The 23,031-nt window shown below is 36.1% G+C and overlaps 1 protein-coding gene and 2 non-coding genes across 3 annotated transcripts; all 3 read left to right on the top strand.

Moving 5' to 3' along the window:
- Window positions 1-273: 273 nt before the first annotated feature.
- Window positions 274-22,036, top strand: LOC141845102 (protein MEI2-like 4). Its single transcript, XM_074733147.1, has 15 exons — window positions 274-419; window positions 812-1,020; window positions 1,251-1,296; window positions 2,037-2,330; window positions 2,488-2,912; window positions 3,093-3,251; window positions 3,544-3,660; window positions 3,745-3,896; window positions 18,705-18,757; window positions 18,899-19,339; window positions 19,474-20,113; window positions 20,212-20,296; window positions 20,379-20,447; window positions 20,733-20,912; window positions 21,513-22,036. The coding sequence occupies exons 2-15, from the start codon at window positions 922-924 to the stop codon at window positions 21,672-21,674; spliced, it is 2,922 nt and encodes a 973-aa protein (XP_074589248.1). The 5' UTR covers window positions 274-419; window positions 812-921; the 3' UTR covers window positions 21,675-22,036.
- LOC141845684 (small nucleolar RNA R71) lies at window positions 8,446-8,552 on the top strand. Its single transcript, XR_012603261.1, has one exon. It is a non-coding gene; the product is annotated as a small nucleolar RNA R71 (small nucleolar RNA).
- Window positions 9,731-9,837, top strand: LOC141845686 (small nucleolar RNA R71). Its single transcript, XR_012603263.1, has one exon. It is a non-coding gene; the product is annotated as a small nucleolar RNA R71 (small nucleolar RNA).
- Window positions 22,037-23,031: the final 995 nt, after the last annotated feature.

Here is a 23,031-nt window from a genome sequence, read left to right as displayed (position 1 = left end):
GCAGAGGCGGATCGCGGGCGGTGACGTACGCTGCAAGCCGTCCAAGGCTCGGTGGCGCTGAGCTCCGTGTCGCCGGATCAAATCTCGAGTAAACGACAAATACGAAGGAGATAGATAGATAGAGAGAGAGAGAGAGAGAGAGAGCGTGTGGGAGTGAGTGAGTCAGGGAATAAAATATTGGAATGCGGCGGTGGTGAGGCGGGGCTCTTTTCCTGATAGCGTTGGAGGGGGAAAAGAAGGCAGTGACGTCGGAGGGAGGGGTTTGGACGTCTGCGCATGGCATGAACGCCGAGGTGATCCTCCTAGCCTTGCGCTGGAATCTATACTTCCGCGGGTAGCTTCTTTTAAATTATTTCCCGCTGTCGTCCGTTCGTGCTTTTTCGCGCAGTCTGTGGTTTGACAGAAGAGAGAGCTGTCTGGTGAGTTTTTTTTCCCCTCTCCGATTTACTTTGTTTGACGAAAGTTCTGGTTTTATCTGCGATTCATAATTTATGCGATCGGTGCGTAAAGGTTTGATTTTTGATGTCTGTTTCGACAGAACCATGAATTTCTTGTGCTTAAATGATCGAATTCCTCTAATCTTTCTAATTGTTTTTGTTTTTGCCTTGTGAGAATGCTAGTGCATTTTCGTTTTCCATGCTTTAATTTAAATTGTTGGTTTCGTGTCCTTTCGCTAACAGAAGAAGCAATTTTTAAGATCAAAAGTTACCCTCCTCTTTTGTCAAAGAAAAAAATTTGAAGCCTCACTTTTCTTTATTGTCCGAATTTGAAGTGGCAGCTTGATCCTTTCTTCTCTTCCTCCTTTGTTCAGGAGATAGTGGTCGCTTGATCTTATTCTATCTTGGCTTAGAGGCTGCGGCAGAGACAGCTAAAGTTATCCAAAAAGGATCGCGGGTTCATTTTTTCTCTCTCGCCGACGAGATGCCGACTAAAATCATGGAACAGAATGGCCTGTCTCCATTTCTTCGGAATTCTGAGGATTCTTCCTTCTTCTCCAAGGAGATAGTCTTTCCAAGAGAGGTAATTACCTAGTTTTATAAGAAAAAAAAATGTCCACGCGCCCTCTATTTTCCTGAGTACATCCTCCTTTAGTCGATTGGCTCAGACATATGGTACTTTCTTTTTTTTGCCTATTTTTTTTTATTTTAGTTTTCTTCCTTTAGAAATATTAATATTATTTTTATCAGATGACACATCAGTTATTTATGTTTGCTTTTGTTTTTTGTTTTTTGATATATCACTTATTGTAGACGCAAGTTGGATTGAAGAAATCAGGTCGAGAGATTGATCTTCATGGTGAGTAGTACCACTTTTCCTTTTACGTTTCTATTGACTATTAATGATGATTACGTTTGAATATTGGGCTCTATCTGTGACCCTATGCCAATAAGTCTCATATTCTACTTTACTGGCTTCCATGATATATTATGGAAAGTTGTTAAGAGCGATTGCTAAAGAAAGTCTGAAATATTATTTCTGAATACTATTTTAAGGAACTCCTTTGGGAGTGTACCCATCTCCTGCACAACTCATTGAAGATATGCACATATAGCCGGTCATTTTAGAAAGACTTTACACCCTTCGATTTAAGATAGTTTTCTTTTTTGGGCGCAATTGAAAAGAGTTTTCTGAGCGCTATCATTTGGAAGTTTCTATAACCTTCTTTTTAAAGATTGATGTATTAACTATCAATGGAAGCTACTTACAACCTTTCCATTTTAAGATTGCTGTGTGAGATATTCATGGAAGCTTTTAAAACCTTACATCTCTATCAATGGAATTTTAAGTTTTGGTTCTGTCTAGACTGTCTTTGCAACTTTATTTAGTAAGATTTTCAAATTGTGTAAAGACATATGCTGAAGCACATTTGCATGTGGTTGGAAGGAGTTTGGACGATTACTAAGTTTTGGTATGTTGCATATAGATTTGTTTATTGTTCTAAATTCTGTGCTTCCTTTCTGGAGGGATTTGTTTTCTTCTACTTTTTCATCCTGCACTACCATGTCCTCAAGTGTGTCAGTGTTTGTCTACTGCAGGAGTGCAGGAAGTGACATTCATGTCAAGCAATCAGTCAGTTTCATCACCACTAAATAATTTTCCTATGACAGGAATTCATCCCGTGAGAAATTTAGGACAGAGTGAGCTTTGGACGACAAAGGAGCAGATGAGTGGCATATCAAATTCATGGAAAGATGATAATCATTATTCAACTCTCCAATCTGATCTTTCCAGTCTATCAACTTCTGCAATGGAGGAACCCAAAAACCAGAGTGGATCCCTTTATGAGAGAATTTTCTCAAGTTCTTTAGCAGATATATTTGTAAAAAGATGTATGTTCTCTCTTTTGATCTGTTGTGGCATTAATGTGCTGTTATTTTCTTGACAATGTTCAGCTATGAATGCTTCCTTTTATAGAGGTCTATTGCATGTCTTAGTATATTTCCAAAAGTAATCTTGACTATCTTCTCTGTCATTTTGATGTGGCAGTACAATTGTCATCAAGCAATGCCACTTTCTATCAGTCTGGAGGTGAAAATAACTTAGATGAAGATGAGCCTTTTGAAACAATGGAAGAACTTGAAGCTCAAACAATAGGAAACCTTCTTCCTGATGATGATGATTTGCTATCTGGTGTTATCAATGATATTGGATTTGTTGGTCAAATCAATGATAGAGGTGATATTGATGATGACATATTCTACAGTGGCGGAGGTATGGAATTAGAAGTCGATAATAATAGTGATGCCAATAAAGCTTCTGCACTTGTTGTAGAAGTAGCTAATGAGCAGCTAAGGGGACTAAATGACCTATTTTCTGGTGAACACCCCTTCGGTGAACATCCTTCAAGGACTCTTTTTGTTCGAAACATTAATAGCAATGTTGAAGATGCTGAGTTAAGAGCTCTTTTTGAGGTATTTATTCTTGTACTTATGTTGTTTTTGTTGTCACTGACATTATTGAAGCACTCAACTGTTGCTTTTGTTGCGTCATTGATACCTTCCTTATATTGCTGGATAGTAGCCATTTGTAGGGTTGAATATGAGATATCACAGAGTTGGCTATTCTTGATTGGATATTCTGAAATTTTGCAGCAATATGGTGAGATACGGACAATTTATACTGCTTGTAAACATCGAGGTTTTGTTATGATTTCTTACTATGATATAAGAGCAGCCCGAAATGCGATGAAATCACTTCAAAGTAAGCCATTGAGGCGGAGGAAGCTTGATATCCACTTTTCAATTCCAAAGGTAAACTACATTACATGACAGAATTGTTTTAGTGGGAAAGGTATTGATCAAAAGTTAGAATCTATTATAGCCTTATAAATTAATTCTACATGCCTTCACGTATAGTTTTCAATAAATGAAATTGTATCTAAGGTAATGTAAACTGGATTTGGTTAGACCTAAAGTGTGAATTATCCTACCTTACTGATTCCTTGAAGCTCGGTTCTTTATTTCATAGAAACTTGTTCATCCATTATGGACAATATATCCAAACTTCTACATTGTTATTTGTTAATTAATGTCTATTTATCAGGACAATCCATCAGACAAAGATATAAACCAGGGGACACTTGTTGTATTCAACCTTGATTCATCTGTTTCAATTGATGACCTCCATCACATATTTGGTACTTATGGTGAAATCAGAGAGGTGATAAGTATTCTGATTCCTGCTTTTATTTTTTGCTCATAAATGAAAATTGTTCTGATGCTAAACATGAACTTTTGCCTCCAGATACGTGAAACGCCTCATAAGCATAATCATAAATTTATAGAATTTTATGACGTGAGAGCTGCTGAAGCAGCACTTCGTTCTTTAAACAGGAGTGATATTGCGGGCAAGAAAATCAAGCTGGAGCCTAGCCGTCCTGGGGGCGCAAGACGGTGGTATTATCCAAATGACCTCAGTCATTTATTTTTCTTTTTACAAATCATCCTATAGCAGTTCATGTTCTATAAAATCTTGTAGTTGTAAATAATAATAGTGGACTATCTTATATTCTGAATTTTATGATTTAATGATTCCTAATGTTAATCTGCTTACCTGATGGCCATGTAATATTGTTCTATCTTTGTTAATTTGCGTTGAACGAAGAGTTGAACCAAATCTAAGTTCAATGTTTAATGCATAAAACACTGAGTTATTAGGCCCTTCAGTATTTGCACAACATACCTTGGTCAGAGCTTGCCATTTATGTTTCTCTTTTTGTCAAGGGCTTTATCTATTTCATGCATTGTCGAAGACCAAAGTTTTCTTGGTAGCTATTCAAACTCATGGGGTGATAATCAATACTATTCTTTACATAATAAAAACAATTGACAGATTTATGCTGGATTTTTTTACCTTTTTAGTACTACTCAGTTTTGATTGGAAATAAAATTATTTGTAGTTTTTCTTGGATGAAGCTAACTGTTTGTAGTATTTCTTGGTATATTTGTGTTTGTTTTCAGCTCATGGTGTTTAGATGTGAAACTAACTCTGAATGTCTTTAATATTCTGATTCTTTTTAAATTAAACTGATTACCACTCCTTGCAATCATTTCCTTCTTTTAGTTATCCTTATGCAATGATGTTTATTTAAATGCACTGGACAACTAAATTGACTTTTTTGTTGTGTGCTCTTGATAAATTTTAGTCGATAATTATGCTTGAACTTTTGATCTACTTGGCAAGTAATGCTCATAGTAGCAAAAAGAAAATTTATTTTCATGGTCCATTATCCCTTCATGAAAACATAAATACATAGTACAAGTCGTAGCCAATCATAACCCTTCACGTTCTATCCCTCTAGCTCTACAAAATTGGATCATCCATAAAACGGGATGGGAGATATTATGATTTCATCCAACTAGATCAATGAAATCCTCTGGAATTTATAACGGCTCTCTATGAGTAAAAATGACCCTCTATGGAATTTATAACGTGGACATATTAGGATTTCATCCAACTAGATTAATGAAATCCAACTCTCTCATATTAGGAAATCATTAATTGGATCAGCTATAAAACTGGGGGACTATGGATTATGGAGGGTCTACAGATGTGTATCAAGTTGATTTCCAGTCAAGACGTATTAAATGGACAATGGTTGATTTCAAGTTTCCTAACAAATTGCATTATCATTATTAGAAATAATAGATTTATTTTTCTAGTATTAGGAAGAATAGGTTTTAATTGGCCATGGTTTATATTTTCTTTATCAATGAATAAATACATGGATTATAATTCCCTTTGAGGTATACCGATACAAGTTTTCCTCACAACTTGGTATCATCACCAACCTAGCTCATTCTAACCCTTATCTCTTCTCTTGATATTGATCCCTCTCCTCTCTCAATCGCATTGCTTTGTTCCTACCTATGGACCTTGCTGTCTATAGCAACTGACTTCCACAAATCTTTTGTTACCCCACCTCATGAGTTGTGGCAACCCCTTTGTCTTTGATTTTCACAACAAAAAGAGGACAAACTTGTAGTAGCCTTATATCGCCAAGTGTTTTAAGCTTGTGATCGTTACTTTATGCTTGCCGCCCTCACTAGATCAACTAGATGCCTTGATCACTCTACCCCACCGCTATCATTGACTTCCTTAGGCATTACTTTTTGACCCAAATCTCCATCCTATGCTATTGCCCCTTTTGTTGCCTTTTCCATTGTTCGTAGGCAAACTACTAATTTCGAGTTTGTTAGCCAACATCCTGATCACCTAGTTGTATCCTCCCTTACAATATATCATATCTCTTGCAGGCATCTCACCATCAGGGCTTAAATCCAAGCCTCACACACATGCCTTTCTTGCCACCTCGTTTGTGCTCTTTCAATGAGCTTGATCCTCTTTGACATTGAAGTTAGGGTGGTTGATGTTGCCAATCTCCCTTAAAACAAACTTGTATTTAAGAGGACAATAAAGTTCAAAAAAGATGATGACCTTTTAAAAGTTTTTTTTGGTTAATTTTCCCTCTGTGATGGCATCCTTATGCTAGTGTTACCCATAATCTTGCCCTTTGGGTATTCACAATCATCTTCTTAATGGTCGAATTAATTGCTATAAAGAAAGACTTATAACCAAGGTTGTCAAATCGAGGTTCAAATCATGAATTGTTTTGGTGAGTTTGCAAATCATGAATCTTATCTTATCATGAAACGAAAGATTCATGTTAAAAAAATAGCTTACTCTATTTTGTAAGAATATCACAATAAATCGATAAGTGTAGCTAGGGTGAATTTCCATAAATCTGAAGATAAAACTTTTTACTACTCTTATGAGAGCAAAACTAAGATAAAAGTTAGCTTAAAAATAAATATTTAATGTTAGAGTAACGAACATAGTGGAAATAAGACAAATACTATATTTTAATGTTAATAAGAGATTTAATGTGGTTCAAACAAGCTTATCCTATTCTATTGCATTCTAATTTGAGAGGAACTTTCAAATGTTGAAGCCAAGTTGGAATTGAACTTTTGAAAGGTGCAGTGATCACTTAAGGACTACAAGAATTCGAGGATTTAAGTTAATTGATATATTTTGAGGTCCTCTTGTACCTCTATTAACTCACAAATCAGACTTCAAACAATAGATAAGATATCTCAAATAACTAGTTTTTGTTTAATTTTAGTCAACTCAAATCATGTTTACATCAATTGCTAGTTGATTGAAAATCTTTCTAGTTCACTCAAGTCAATTTAATTAACTCAAGTGGATAAGATCGTAAGCTTATTTGCCAACAAGTAGTTTCTCTAATCTACTCAAACTTAATTCTGTCAACTCAAATGCTTTTTAGTTGACTCAACCAATTTAAGCCAAGTTGAGTTGTTGTGATAGTAAGTTTATCCATCAAATTAGTACCTTTTTAGTTGATTCGAATCTAGCTCAATCGACTTAAATCCAATAGAGAGCATTCTATTTTGAACAATCAAATGAACTTGTCTTCATCAACTCGACAAAATAATACCTTTCTGTTTGTGAGCAGAACACTTACAATCGACTAAATCTTCTCAAGGATCTTGATGTAACTCGAGATTAAGGTAAAATGTTGACTACGCCCTTGAACACGTGTTCCTTGGTTTGTGCAATCCTCTATGTAGACTCTATTTAGGGAATAACCCAAAACACTTGTAATCTCTCAACTCATGTTTTCAAGTTTCAATGTCATTGATGCTTCTTTCCCATGAGACTCATGCTTGCACCGAGATCACAAAAAGCCTCGTTGATTTTGGTATCACTAATAGTGCAAGGAATAAAGAAACTACTTGGATTTTGGCGTTTAGGAGGTGACTTGTTCTGGATCAATACATTACACTCTGTTATATAATGCCCTTCATAAACTTTGAAAAGTCGGAATTTGTTGTAGGGCGTCAAGGAAGAGTATGTTCACAACAAGCTTCTTGATCCTCGCTAGGAATAGCCCAAATTGTTCGTCAAGTTTTGCCTTGACCAATCGTTGAGGGAAGGAAATCGGTGGTACATATGTCCTTAAGGGTGGTGTCACGGGTGTAGGCTTTTCAATAGCCTCTTTGGATTCCTTTTGTGTGCTCTTTTTTAATGGATGGTGTTTGGATTCTTTCATTCTCTTCCTTTTCAAAGGCACCCCTTCCACTTATATTGCTCTCCCTTAGTTCATCCAAAGTTTTACCACTCTTCTTGGTGAGGGCATTGCAATGCTCCATTGGGTTTGCCTCCGGTTGCTTTGAAAATCTCCCTAAAGCTCTCGAAGAAGAGGTACTTGCAACCTGTGCAATTTGGAGTTCCAACATTTTAGAATGATTAATTAAGGAATCCATCTTACTTGTCAATTGCTTGAACATTTCTCTCGTATTTTGGTATAGTTGCTTGAGCTCTTCATTTTATTTGGTTTGTGCGGCGATAAAATTGTCAAGCTTAATCTCTAGATTAGACTTTTAGGTTTGTTGGTATCCTGGTGGTGCTCCATAATTTCCTTGTGTGGCGTTCTCTTAGTTATTTCGATAGGAGAAGTTGGGATGATTTCTCCAACCAGGGTTGTAGGTGTTGGAGTATGGATTATTCGACCTCTAGTTGTAATTGTTGATTGCATCTATTTGCTCCATCTGGGCGCCATGTGGAGGTGGGATTCCTACTTGACAATTTCTGGCCGTGTGCCCCTCTGCACCACAAAGTTTGTAAGAGATATTAGCAACGTTCACGACATTAACAATAAGGGAATCAAATCTTTTTGATAGAGCATCTATCTTTGAAGAAATAAGGTCAAGGGCACTTACCTCATACTTACCTGTGCTTTTCATGGGGTTGCTTCTCTCGTTAACCCATTGATTGTGATTTAATGTCGTATTCTCGATGATCTCATTGGCTTCATCTAGCATTTTGTTCATCAAAGCTCCTTTTGCAATTGAGTCTAATGTAACCTTAGCGGAATATGTGATTCTGTTATAGAACGTATGGATGATCAACCATCTCTTAAATCCATGATGTGGGCATTATTGTAGGAGCCCTTTGAATTTGTCCCACATCTCAAATAAAGACTCACCGTCCTTTTGTGCAAAATTAGTAATTTGACTCCTAAGGTGTGAGATCTTTCTAGGGGGAAAGAATTTATCGAGGATGCGTTGCTCCATTTGATCATGTCGTGATGCTCCTAGTGGGCATGGAATGTAGCCAAGTCCAAGCTTTGTCCCTCAGGTTCAAGGGCACTTACCTCAAACTTACCTATGCTTTTCACGGGGTTACTTCATTCGTTAGCCTACTAGTGGTGATTCAATATCACGTTCTTGATGATCTCATAGGCTTCATCTAGCGTTTTATTCATCAAAGCTCCTGCTGCAGTTGAGTCTAATGAAACCGTAGCAGAATATATGTTTATGTATAGAATGTGTGGATGATCAACCATCTTTTCAATCCGTGATATGGGCATTTTGAATTTGTCTCACATCTCGAACAAAGACTCACCATCCTTTTATGCAAAATTAGTAACTTGACTCCTAAGGTGCACTGTCTTACTAGGGGGGAAAGAATTTGTCGAGGAAGTGTTGCTCCATTTGATCCTATGTCGTGATGCCCCCAATGGGCATGGAATGTAGTCAAGCCCTTAGCTTTGTCCCTTAGTGTCAAGGGCACTTACCTTATACTTGTGCTTTTCATGGGGTTGCTTCTCTCGTTAGCCCACTAGTGATGATTTAATGCCATGTTCTCGATGATCTCGTAGGCTTCATCTAGCATTTTGTTCGTCAAAGCTCCTCTTGTAGTCGAGTCTAATGAAAACTTAGTGGAATATGTGATTCCGGTATAGAATTGTGGATGATCAATTATCTCTCCAATTCGTGATATGGGCATTGTTGTAGGAGTCCTTTGAATCTGTCCCACGTCTTGAATAAAGACTCTGCCCTTTGTGCAAAATTAATAATTTGACTCCTAAGGTGCATGGTCTTGTTATGGGGAAAAAATTTGTCGAGGAAGCGCTGCTCCATTTGATTCCATGTTGTGATCCTCCCATTGGGCATGGAATGTAGCCAAGCCCTAGCTTTGTCCCTCAGGGTCAAGGACACTTACCTCATACTTACATGTGCTTTTCATAGGGTTGCTTCTCTCTTTAGCCCACTAGTGGTGATTCAATGTCATATTCTCGATGATCTCATAGGCTTCATTTAGCTTTTTGTTCATCAAAGCTCCTCCTGTAGCTGAGTATAATGAAACTTTAGCAGAATTTATGATTCTATTATAGAATGTGTGGATGATCAACCATTTCTCCAATTCGTGATGTGAGCATTGTTGTAGAAGCTTTTTGAATCTGTCCCACGTCTCGAACAAAGATTCGTTGTCCTTTTGTGCAAAATTAGTAATTTGACTCCTAAAGTTCGCGGTCTTATTAGGGGAAAAGAATTTATCGACGAAGTGCTGCTCCATTTGATTCCATGTCGTGATGCTCATAGTGAGCATGAAATATAGCCAAACTCTAGCTTTGTTCCTAAGGGTGAAGGGGAATAGTGGTAGTTTGATGCCGTCTGCAATAGTACCGTTATATTTAAAAGTTTCGCAAAATTTCAAAAATATCCGGAGATGCAGATTCGGATCATTAGTAGGTGAGTCTCCAAATTGGTGCTGTTAGACTATATTGATCAATGAAGGCTTTAGCTTGAAGTTGTTTGCTTCTATCGGAGGTTGCGTGATGTTGGACCTCAATCCCCTTGCATTAGGTGCGACATAGTCTCTTAGAGGTCGGTTTCCATCGTGGGCAATCATGATCGGTGTCGATTGAGTTTCTAGTTGCCTCGGGAGGTTCCTTCTTGCATGACAAATCCTTTATATCTCAGCATCTAGATCAAGAATAACGTCTGATCTAGCAGATCTGCATATAAAAGGAAGAACTAACTCGCCCTCCTGCAAGAGGAAAATGCAAAATCATAGTAAAAAGAAAAAGAAAAGAAAATGGTCTAGATTAATCAAATTACGAGTAACACTTGACATCAACAAAGGTATAGTCTCCGGCAACGATGTCAAAATTTTGATGCTGGTGTTGTCAAGTAATAAAAAGTGTTTCGTCTTTTAGGACTGTATACTGAGTACCAAATGCTCACGAAGACGATTATCTAGACAATTGAGAAAAGTGTGTTGGTATAGACAATCAAAGTGATCGAGTGAAAACGGTAAGAGAGCTTAGTTTAGGAGGCAATTCTAGGGTTTCGATTTCACAATGATGAATGTTGACGGTTGCAATGTCTTTTATCTCGACGTACGTTTATGAAGGGATTCGTCCCAAGGTGATCGGGTGTGTTTATGGGGTAAAGAGAAGAACGAAAACACCGATGTGTCTATCCTAATCACAACTTATAAAGTAAATTAGGATAGACTCTTTAAGTTCTGTGATGAATCATGAAAGCTTCGAGAGAGTTAACCACTTTCGTGGTAGTCTTACTAGGGTCGCTTTTAGAGATGCTTCGATCACAATGAGCTCCATGAACCTCTAGATGCCACCTTTTCTTTGTGATCTGAACTCTCAAATCAGTTCTAGAGACTAGATAATTAGGGTTCACTGATAAGTACGCCCACTATTCTTCTTTGATCCAATCGTGTGTTTATATGCAATGATAATGGTTAGGTTTCACCTCTTAGCCTATCTCGACAAGGTTACTATCTAAGTCGAATCCAGCAACAACGATGGATGGAGAGAAATATGAACTAGAACCAATCACAAAACCATACGCGTCATAAACAAAATAAACAAAATGAAGATCAATGCATTTATTTGTCTAACAGAATATCAAGTTATTCTCTAATCCTAGAATTAGAGAGATTATTCCATGGCGATGAAGTTACAAGCCAAAAATATTATTTTCCAAATAGAAATAGGAATTAGGTTAAGAGAAAACTCAATAATATCTACGGAAGAACTCCAATCGCTCCTCGACGACGAGTCGATCTCCACTTCCTTGCAAGACGACTCTCCCAATGAGGATTTCTGTCACAAACCCTCCTATTCTTCGATGTCCTTTGGTTGAAGCTTCTAGGTTCCTTTTTTAGTTTTGGAAGTTTGCTTAGTCTCCCATCGAATCCATTAAGTTGAGGAGAAAAAGGCTCAGTGCGTCATGGCCGTGTTGCTCCCTACACTGAGATCTCGAAACCGATAGGGTCTAGCACAACTATGTCGGATGGCACGACCAGGTAGTGTTTGGCCTTGGGTTCTCCTTTGTTTTTCAGTTGCACGCTTCACCTCCTCGTATAGTGCATGATCGTAGTGAGGACCACGGGTAGGTCGTGTAAGCTGTTGGAATGAGGCTCTTTATCTCCAATAATTGTCGAGATCTTTGTGTCCTATCAATACAAATTGCAAACGAACACTCTCCCAAATTAAATGGATGAAATGCATGATAATGCTAGTAGTAAATGTAAATATGCTTATGTAATAATGGAAATAAACACAAAACAAGATAGAAAAACGGGGTATGGATCACACACATCAATGGGCGGGATCACGTGCGAAGCATATGCAAGGAAAGCATTCGGTGGGAGCTTAGATTGCTGATGGATTTTAAATTTGAAATTTAAACTCAATGCTAAGTAGGTGTTGAAATCAAGGAAGGCCAATGACGTTGACCTCATGGGCTCAAATCAGGATTTGAATTCAAAATTTGGTAGACCTAGCTAAGCACATACAGGTCACATGGATTAGAGAGGACTAAGGGTGTTGATTTCCAAGATTAAAATTTAGAAATTAAAGTCAAAATTGGTAGAACCAGTCAAACATGTGCCCGTCACATGGAGAGCCAACAAATGGCAATGATCATTTGAGAATTGAATTGCAATCTGTAATTCAAATTGGAAATAACTGGCCAAAGTGAGGACAACTTGTATGGGAAGGCAAATTTAGTGGCAACAACCATCTTGGACACCATTTCCATTGTCAACTTCCTGTAGCACTCCTACCAATGCCATGGTGATGGCAACACGGCTGTGGTGGCAAGTGAATAGTCTCCACTAGTGACATTTCCGCAGCAGAGTGAGTGGCAAATGAGCTGCTTGAAGATGTTATCCTCATACACCGAGACTTGGCACTAGGGGCGATGAGCAGGGAGGGAGCTATCACAACCAATGTCTTGGTGATGGCACAATAGTTGTGGTAAGTGAGCTACCTCTGATGGTGGGTAAAGCAAGAGGCAAACAATCGACCTTATTGATGACTGTATTACATTGAGGTCTGGTATCAATTTGTCATGGTATCTATATTGCAGCTGTGGTGCAAGGGAGCTACCTTTATTGATGAGCATGAGGCAACTGAGCAACATAGGGTTGTTGATCATCCACTAAGGATTGGTGCCTGGCATGACTCCTTGGAAGAGTGATCCCTGAGGTTCAATGGTTGAAAAGTCTTGAAAATATATACATTTTGCTTATCTTCTATGCAAGCTAAGGTTGGACCGCTGTCAAAGCTGTTCTCCGATTTGATTTTTGTATGAGACATGGATACATAGTTATAGACCATTGAACCTACTCAATTTGATCTTTGGTCTGTATTGACTGTGTTCAGGACTAGGAACTACATGGCGTGTGCCAATCATGATTGTACATCATTTTAACATTTGGATAGTACTTATTTACCTATAAAAAAAAGAGGAGTATTTATGGACATATGGGGAAATCAATTTCAATTGCAAATATTTTTGGAGCATTATTTAATGAGTCTTGAAAATTATTATATTAATCTCAATAGAATGCTTCAGGCTTTATAAATGCTATAAGCTTATATTTGAAAGTAAAGGTAAGTGGAAGATTATTCATTTGAATTGATTTTCAAATACGTTGAAGCATGCTAAAGTATGTCGATTGATGCTATGATACCAAAATCTTACCATTCAAGTTTGAGATTGAAACCCTAACACAAATAAATTTTAAATATTGATTATAGCCCAACTTGAGAGAATAGCCCATTACAATGACAAATACAATCACTAGTCAAAATGTTTAAAACCTATGTTAATGAAAATTCATCTCATGCAAGTTTTAAAATTCCTCTTCCTTTTCCCTAAACCAAGCAACCATAGTAATTTATAAACTTAATATGTTAGGGATCTAAACACTATAAACATTAAGTGATTTATGCATAGCTAAATTCAGTAACAAAATTATCATGTATTCTATCACCTTGGTAATTGTGTATTATATACCACCTTAGTGTAATACATATATCCATAGTTTAAAATCTCATATCATGCCAGGTGCTATCATTCCTATAAATTATCTCTCGTGCATGTATGTCATGTCATGTTAGTGAGTATTGTGCCATATTAACACTTGACATAATTTGGCACATTGACATGCATTAATGACTCAAATTAATGATTGTTATTTTTCTATAGGTTGGTTCTTTAAAATTTTAATTCAAATGATTATAATAATTTATTTTTAAAAATAAACAAGTAAAATTGAAGAAGATTATTTGTCTATTTTTTTTATGAATGTATCTCAACACACATTGAACTAACAATGAGATTGATATAGTCACTAAAAGTAGAAAATTTTAATGAAAGTGCATTAAATAAGTAAAAATCACCTGAATTTATTTTGACTTTAACACATCTCAAAGCGTGTTGAATATCAACACAGTATAGTTCAACAATTACCATCTAATTGTTATATCTTTCTTTTCAAAAAGAAAATAAGCTAGGTGAAAGAGTATTGGAGGAGTAAAATTCATCTAAATTTATTTCAGCGGAGTTCAACATATGCTAAAGCATGTTGAGTGTAGCACAATGTGGTACCAAAATCGTATTGTCTCAATTTGTAATCAGGACTCTATAACAAAATGGTATTTTGAGCTTTCAATGTGGAAATTGTAAGTACATAAATCAGGTTTTCCTTTAATCATATTACATCATAAGTTACATATAAGTGTTTTGATGAGCAATTATCTATATTAATTGGACTTAGGTACAAGTATCCAACATAATGTGGATCATAATGTCATGATTATTTCTAAGATATTTACACATGATCAAATTAAGTGACTCAGAATGTCACCCCCTTGGAATGTTGCAGTGGCAAGACGTTCAGTAGATTAATCAAACACTCATAGTTCGAATCCCAACTACGACGTACTGCATGACATTTTCCTCTAATGGGATGAAAAATTTGGAATGTTGGCTACTGGGCAAGGAGCTGCTTGTGCTTCTGGATTTACCCGGTGGGCGAACTGGAGGAAGGCCTTCCACCTCCAGGATTAGTTGGGTCTGTAAGGGTTTGGATACCTGGATTATCAAAACAAAAAAGTGACTCAGTTTAAGTTTCAACATCCAATGCACATATGAAAGAGTAGAAGATGAGTACAAGTACAAAAGGCAGCTATTACATTAATGCTAATAATTAAGCACTGTTTTAACAAACACTATGTTTGAATTCAAAAGTAAAAAAAACATAATTTTACCAACTAATCAAAAGAATCACTTAGCATTTTCCCCTCAATTTTCTACTCTGTCCATATAAAACTAATATTATATTTTTTTAAAACATATTTTCAATTTTATTTACATTTTACTTGAATATTTTCTTAACTTAATGTTAAAATTGACTTAATGTCTTAATTATTAAAAATGTTATTTACATAGAGCTCAATGACTCATAAGATATATCTAGCAATTATAATTACTTGAGTTACACAACTCCTTGTATAGAAACTATATCTTCATTTTCCTTTCTAATTGATGGTGCCTTAAATGAAGCAGAAGATCTGAGCTCATCTAATTATACAGAAGAAAGAATGGAAACTATATCAAAGTGTCCAGCTTATAAATTAATTGTGAACATATACTAATTGTTGATTGATTTAAAGCTTTTAAATGTATTATATAGGGAGTTAGAGTGGATATATGGTCTTTCTTCTCAACCATCAAAAGGGGAAGGGAATCTTTGTTGATATTTGTGGTTTAGATTCACATATTTGATTTGGATGGTGAATTTGTGAAAGCCCACACACCATCTTAGTTGACAATTTGTGGAAGACCCATAAGACCAGACATCCTACGAGACAAGAAAATACATACTGAAATAAAGTAGTGAAAAGATTTCTCTAATTGCCTTTTTTTCTTTACTTTCTTTAGCGGAAATGGAGAGATGGAAGAAAAGGATTTAGCAATTTTTTTCTTAGTTTGGCCAAATTTGCTTGCATATGATTTAGGCAGAAAAGGCAACGGAACTCCAATCTAGTCTTAGAAAAAGTCAAAATTGTTTTTTTGTTTAAATTATTTATTTGTTTTATGTTTCTAACAAATAAAATTTGAATTTAAAATTCCCTTCTGTTTTCTTTGTTTCCAAGAAAACATTTAGAAGGGAAACTCTAATTCTTTGCCTCCCTCATCAAATCTAAGGAAATATCTTCCTATCCTTTTTTGTATGAATTATTTTCCCTACCTTCTTCCTTTACATATGCTAACTTTTCTGGTAGAAACTAGGCCAAAATGTCACAATCATGAGAAATCATTCACACAAGCCTTCAAGAACTTTGCTACTTCATTTTGAATGCTGAGAACAAACACATCAGTGTGAATAGATTCTAGTACCTAAGAAGCCACTAAGAAGTCACCACTTAACATTTATGAAAGAGACTAGCTAAAATTGTATTCCCTGCGTCAGACGTGTGTTCAAGAGTATGTTGTTGACTTTAATATTGACAAATATATAATGGATTTGTGTTTCATCATTAGTTGAGTGGTTAAGGACTAGATGGACAAATATTGAATTATGTAGTAGCCTATAGTTTCTATTCTATATATGAAAGATGATTTATTTTGTAGAACCTATCCTCCTGCGAACTTTGTAATCTAAGATTGGGTTCAGATATATGGGTGTCTTATTGGAGTCGGCTCTAATGCATGTCAAATTGTTTACCCTTTCTCCTTTTCAAATTGTTTTTTAATATCGTTGATTTCTAGTTCATTTTATATTAATTTTCAGTTGAGTTGAGCTAACTGGTCTTGCAAATTTCCATCCGTATAAAATAAATATGTTCAAAATGGGTTTACATTTATAACGTGTTATCAAGAAGAACCCCAAAAGGAAAGGTAGGAAAATGAAAGATGAAAAGGACAAAGAAGAGCTGGCGAGTTTCATATAAAAGAGCAAGTAAAACTTGCATCAACCAACCAATTAGAATAGTTTTTGGAGTTCTGGATTAATTTTGAAAGTAGTATTTGTTGTTTTTGGCCATGATTATCTGTGCTCATTTGAGCATTGACATATTTGTTTGTCCTAACGAGGCAAGGATATTTGTATGCAAGTGCATCTTTAGACAATGTTAGATGACTATCGGCCAATTTTAATATCTTTATGAAGGTCGAACCAAAGAGATGCATGATAAGGGGAGTGGCGTCACCCTTGCTATTGACCTTTAGTCTCTATGAGACAAGACATGATAAGAGGAATGACATCACCCTTGCAATTGACCTTGAATCTCTATGCAATAAGATTTCTTCTAAATTAGATTTCAACCTCCCTTAATGCTTCATCTGTCATGTAACAAAAAATTCATCTATCCTTTCTTTCCATAATGGGTTTAAGTCTAATTTTTTCCATAGTGGGTTTAATCTAATTTTTAGTGATTGTGTTTAAATTTTAGTTAGTCGAATTTTATTTTTGATGAGTTTTCTATTTTTTAGAATTAGTAAAATCTATTTCATATTGCATCCTAAAGAATAGTAGCTCATTTAAATGTATGGCATGTATTGTTTTAAAACCAAATCATATTGTATATTACGATACAAATTATGAATCATGTTGTTATTAGAATTATGAATCCGACCATAGACTTAACTCTAGGCAGGCCCAAGCAATTCATATGATGACTATGAGACACAAAGAACACCTAGTGAATGACCTTGTAAGTGGCATTAGTAAAACAGAGACAAATAAATGAGATGTTCTAGGTGTCTAGATCTTCGGAGTACGATGTTTTGAAGTTGCTAAGAGATAACTAGAGTGAGAAAAGTTGAGTTATTTTATGGGTAAGAAAGGGGAATGTGCATTGTGGTACATGTTAGGGAAAAAGAGTTTAGTAGTTTGATTTTGTGTTGCTTGAAGATTATTGTGGCTTACTGGCCAAGTGACTCACAGGCAAGACATCGAAGGAGTGATGACACTGTCAATGGAACAACTAGGATAGAAATTGTCAGAGATCTATTCAATATTCTTGATAATGACCTCTGGAGAAGATTGGCTGTAGCTCCACCACTATTGGAACAGAGGAGCAGCTATGGAAAGATCATTGACGAAGAGACCACCCTCACATTGCGGACTACAGACCAATTGATGATTTATAAAGCTGTAGATGAATATTTTACCATGTACAAGGAGCATTAATGAAAAATCAGAGAGGAAAATTTAACTATAGAAGAGCTTTCAAAACAATAGCTATAAATAGAAGAAGAGAAAAGAGTAAAGATAGACTAAAACTATCCCCAAAGCTAGTTGATATATGTTTTATTTATTGAAGAATAAAATATTCCTCCGTTAGCTGTTGAAACACTTTTGTTAACTTATCGTGTAGATTCTTCTTGTTGGTATACAGTGCTAAAAAAAGGAAATAAACAAAGATGAGTTAACACATTCCTCTTTCTAGTGTGTAAATTAACTGAAAACGGTCAAAAGTTAGTCCTATGGTGTTTATTGTATCAAATGCATTCATGGAACTCAATGTCTTCTAACTTCAATATATGTATGTTCACTTGGAGGGCAAATTCCCTGAAATATCATTCTGTTGGACTTGCGGCAATCAGAGTGAACTTGGCTTGATATTCAAGTCGGTTTGATATTTTTGGGTTTAACCTTAGTTTTATTTAATTCTCAATGCCTTCTAACTTCAATATATGTATGTTCACTTGGAGGACAAGTTTCCTGAAATATCATTCTGTTGGCCTTGTGGCAATCAGAGTGAACTTGGCTTGATATTCAAGCCGGTATGATATTTTTGGGTTTAACCTTAGTTTTGTTTAATTCAGGTTGATTTTGTTGGTTGTCATATGTGATATTGTCTTGGTTTGACCAATCACAACTGATATACAATGTATATTTGCTTGTGTATGCAAAAACTTGCTCATTAACTACTATTATGGGTCAGATAGTCTTCCATTTTTATGCATTGAATCTCTTTTCCATGTCAGGCATCTTTCCTCAGTTATTCTCATTTTTTGATTATTTTCTCCTTTGGATCATTCATGAGTGACCTATTTCTTGAATTGCAGCTTGATGCAATCCCCGGAGTTGGAGCAGGAAGGATCAAATGGATGGAAACTGGGTAATGCTAGGCACTCTCCATCAAGATGTTTTATTACTATTTTAATGCTTTTATCCCCTATGAAGATTCATCCTTTGCATTTCTTAGGACACTATGCAAAACTAAATGCCACATTGATTTATGTCCCTTTGGCTTTCTCAGGATGTGTATCTCTTGGAACAATTGCGCCCAATGGTCTTGAAAATGGATCTTTGAATGGCCAACTCTCTACAGCTTGTGCTCCAATTAACCCTTTCACAGAGATCACATCCCATGCAATCTCTTCCGCTGTATCCCATAATTTGTCAACCATGAGATTTGAATCCATAGGTTGTCGCTACAATCAAGCTTCTCATGCCCATCATAACCATTCTTTAAATCAGTTCAATTTGGGAGCTCAAGGGCAAGGGGCACCTTGCCTCCATCCTCATTCACTTCCAGAGTTTCACAATGGAATAGCAAATGGCATTCCATGTGAGTCCCCAAACCTGATGTCAGCTTTGAGCCTTAATGTCAACTTGAGATCTGCAGAAGAAACTGAGAACAAATTTCTCCAGAAAGTGGGATCTGGTAGCCTTGACAACCAGTACAACAGTGGTGAAGGTTCGTAAGCACTAAAACTTTCTGTACTCCTTATCTTTCTCAGTTTTAGATGTGAAATATAATGTTTTTGAGTTTCATCTATGTGATTCCCAAAACTATGTTTTTCATCATTTCTTTCGTTGGTCTTTTTACAGCTATTGGAGCTTCTGGAATTGGAAGTTTCCCTCTTAATGGGCGACCATATGGTTGGGATAATTCTAATTATAGTCGCCATCCCCCTAGCCCTGTATTATGGTCAAATTTGTCATCATATGTGAACATTCCTACTCATGATCGATCTCAGATGCATGGGGTTCCAAGAGCGTCATCTCATATGCTGAATACAGTTCCACCTTTGCACCATGTTGATTCAGCACCTCAAGTCCCTCCACTTTGGGACAGACAACATGGCTATGGTGGGGCTACCATTGATTCAAATGCTTTTCTTCCTGGATCTCTTGGAAACATGGGTTTTTCTGACATCCCTAAGTTGCACCCAGTAGAACTTGCTTCCCATAGCCTCTTCACTCGTGCTAGTGGAAACTGTATTGACCCTACCCCTTCACATGTGGGGATCTCTTCACCCCATCAAAGGGGCCAGATATTCCATAGTAGGAATGCTATGATTATGGCACCTAGTTCACTTGATGGTCCAATTGACCGTATTAAGAGCCGAAGAAATGATGCAAATTCTAATCAGGGTGATAGCAAAAAGCAGTATGAACTCGATATTGAACTTATCATACGTGGTGAAAATCCCCGCACAACACTTATGCTGAAAAACATTCCTAATAAGTATGTATTCTATATGCTCTTTGAATTCCCCTGAGCATTTGTTTTCATTACGAACAGGAATTTATAACTCAAGTTAAACGTTTTAAACTGCTTTGCAGGTATACTTCCAAGATGCTGTTGGCTGCAATTGATGAAAATCATCATGGAACTTATGATTTTTTCTATTTACCAATTGATTTTAAGGTAAAGCATACATGCTTGATGCAATTTGGCATTTGCTCAATCATTAGTTATCTAGTTGGTAATTTTCCAGTTGTTTTCTCAGAACAAGTGCAATGTTGGATATGCATTTATAAACATGACGAAACCTCAGCACATCATTTCATTTTATCAGGTTTGGTCGACTACTTTCCTTGAAATGAATTTAAGTTTGGTATCAGCCTTTTAATGGGGAAAAAGGGTTTAGTGAGTGTGTCAGCTAATGAAAGATCAGTTTGTTGATATTCATATCCATGTCATTTTCACTCAGATGTCATGGAATTCTTTTGGCACACACAAATGTATTTAATTGGGATGATTTCTTGACCAGTTGTGTTTATGGATTTGTTTAAGCACGGTAAAATTATTTTCCTTTATTCTGTTTAAAACTTGCTAAAGAAAGTTAATTCATCCTGTGCAGTCATTCAATGGGAAGAAATGGGAAAAATTTAACAGTGAAAAGGTTGCTTCACTTGCATATGCTAGAATTCAAGGAAAATCTGCTCTTATTGCTCATTTCCAGAATTCTAGTCTAATGAACGAAGATAAACGCTGCCGTCCTATCCTTTTCCATTCAGATGGTCCAAATGCTGGAGATCAGGTACTGTGATATTATTAGTCTTCTTTCTGAGTTTTACTTTCTGCCAGACATCTGTTTATGGTGTATTGAGCATTGTCAATATGTTCTGCTACTTGGGATAAGGCTAATTTGAATTTCAAAAATACCACACATGTATTTCTTTTGGGTTATCACAGCTCTTCAAATTTTGTATCTCACCTCGTCAACGAAGATTTCCAATCTTTTAATAGATATATGTTGTTTGTAAGTTGAAGCACTAGAGGTCTTGAGTACATATTTTCTTCTAGGAGCTTTGTTCTACACTGCTCTGAATTAGCCACTGCTTGCAGAATGCCAAACATAGTTCAGGGCATGAATGATCCAGTGGCTCTTTGTTTTTGTTTAGTTTCTCACACTGAACATTCACTAATCTAACCTCAATTAGGGACACAAAAGCTAATAGAAAGTCACTTATTTGTAAAGGAGCAATCGAAGAAATTCCGATAATATTCATTTCTATACTGTGTTATGTTGCATAATTGTTTATATCCTGCCTGCTCATTCTACCATCTAACTAGAAAGGAATAATGGAACATCTATCTTTTTGAGTGTTTCTAACATTAAGTGGAATATGCTATACAGGAACCCTTTCCTGTGGGGCTTAATATCAGGTCCCGATATGGCAGGTCAAGGACTGCAATTGGTATTGAAGAGCAACCCCAAGGTAGTCCTGCCTCTGCAAATGCCCAAGCTTCTCCTGATGCAGCTGGCTCTCCTTCAGGTTCTACAAAGAACTTGGAGTAACCTGTGCTGCCTATACTGGTCAACTAACCATATGGTGTTTGCCAATGTCAACAAACTAGTTTGTGGTACAAAACCAGTTTCTTTGCTTGTTTTCATAGATAATTTAAACATCGAATCGAGTCAGAAAAGGCGAAGGCCCGGGGAGAGCTTTAAGATTTTGGCTGACTATGAGAGAAAATATACAATGTATAGTATAGAAGTTCCAGTTTGACAGGATACTTCTATAACCTAATTGCGATTCGAGGAGACCTCTGTGATTTCCCTGGATTTGGTGCATTTTCAGTTATTTTTATAGATTTGAATCTTGACAAATCTCTGATGTATCTGATTCAAGAGATGAATACTTCTGCATTTGTTCCTAAGGCTGGATTTGGATGGAAAGTTAGGAGGAATAGGAATAGGAAAAAATATACAAAATTTATTGATATTTTGTGTTTGCATGATTATTGTGGTGATGACTTGGATTGATAGATGGAAGGGATTAATAGGTGGTGACATAAAAATTCAATTTGTTTTCTTCCAACAACACAAACAAATTAGATGTTACTGCTTGTAGATTAATTGCTTGTGTGTGTGATGTTTGATAGTGTCAAGAGTTTATCTAATGGTTGCGGGATCGAGCAATATCCTTTTCCATTGTGATTAATTGTAATTTCTCGATTTACTTCTTCATAGATGGTCGTAGGACCGACCGTATAGAACTGCTAGGGTGGTGGATTTCACCTTTTACATAAGAGTTTATCTAGTTGTTATAAAATAAATAATAAACCATGCTAACATAATGATTTTATATGTTTTGGAATGTTGATTGTACTCCATAGCCTATAAATTTGTTAGATGAATTAATCTTGCAAAGCCAACATCAACCTTATACAGGGATGAAGTTGTATATTATTATTATTATTATTATTATTATTATTATTATTATTATTATTTAGATATTTTAGATGTCTAAACCTTTTATGCATATTATTGGACACATCCCTTGGACTTTTAAAAATGTTCAATTTGAAGACCTTTCCTTGATTCATCCCTTGGATATATTTGAAAATATTCAATTTGAAGACTACCAATAGTTGATCTCTATAATTGATCCATCGTTATAGAGAATCAAGTAGATTTGATCTTGCCTTTGAGACATAGTTGAGTTAATTACGACAGAACAAAATTGTTGAAGTAGACATAAGGATCGAATTTCGACGAAATCAAAATAATATCTTCTTCATCATGATCAATTATAGCTTTTTAATTTATATAGATGATCGTGAGATCAATCATGTAAGATCGTTGAAATAGTAAATTTCACGAGTAGAGTTAATCTTTACAATCGATCATGTACTATTCTTCTGGCCAATTT

Source organism: Curcuma longa, chromosome 14 (assembly GCF_044706935.1).
Source record: "Curcuma longa cultivar G26 ecotype Majalengka, Jawa Barat chromosome 14, ITB_CL_G26_1.1, whole genome shotgun sequence".
NCBI classification, from domain to species: Eukaryota; Viridiplantae; Streptophyta; class Magnoliopsida; order Zingiberales; family Zingiberaceae; genus Curcuma; species Curcuma longa.
The sequence above is the reverse complement of the archived record's forward strand: the minus strand, read 5'-3'. Positions and strand labels throughout refer to the sequence as shown.

Coding starts and splice junctions, on each gene's coding strand:
- LOC141845102 (XM_074733147.1), top strand. CDS start 922: ATGCCGACTAAAATCATGGAACAGAATGGCCTGTCTCCATTTCTTCGG. Junction 2,913..3,092: donor AGTTAAGAGCTCTTTTTGAG/GTATTTATTCTT, acceptor GAAATTTTGCAG/CAATATGGTGAGATACGGAC. Junction 20,297..20,378: donor ATTTACCAATTGATTTTAAG/GTAAAGCATACA, acceptor TTGTTTTCTCAG/AACAAGTGCAATGTTGGATA.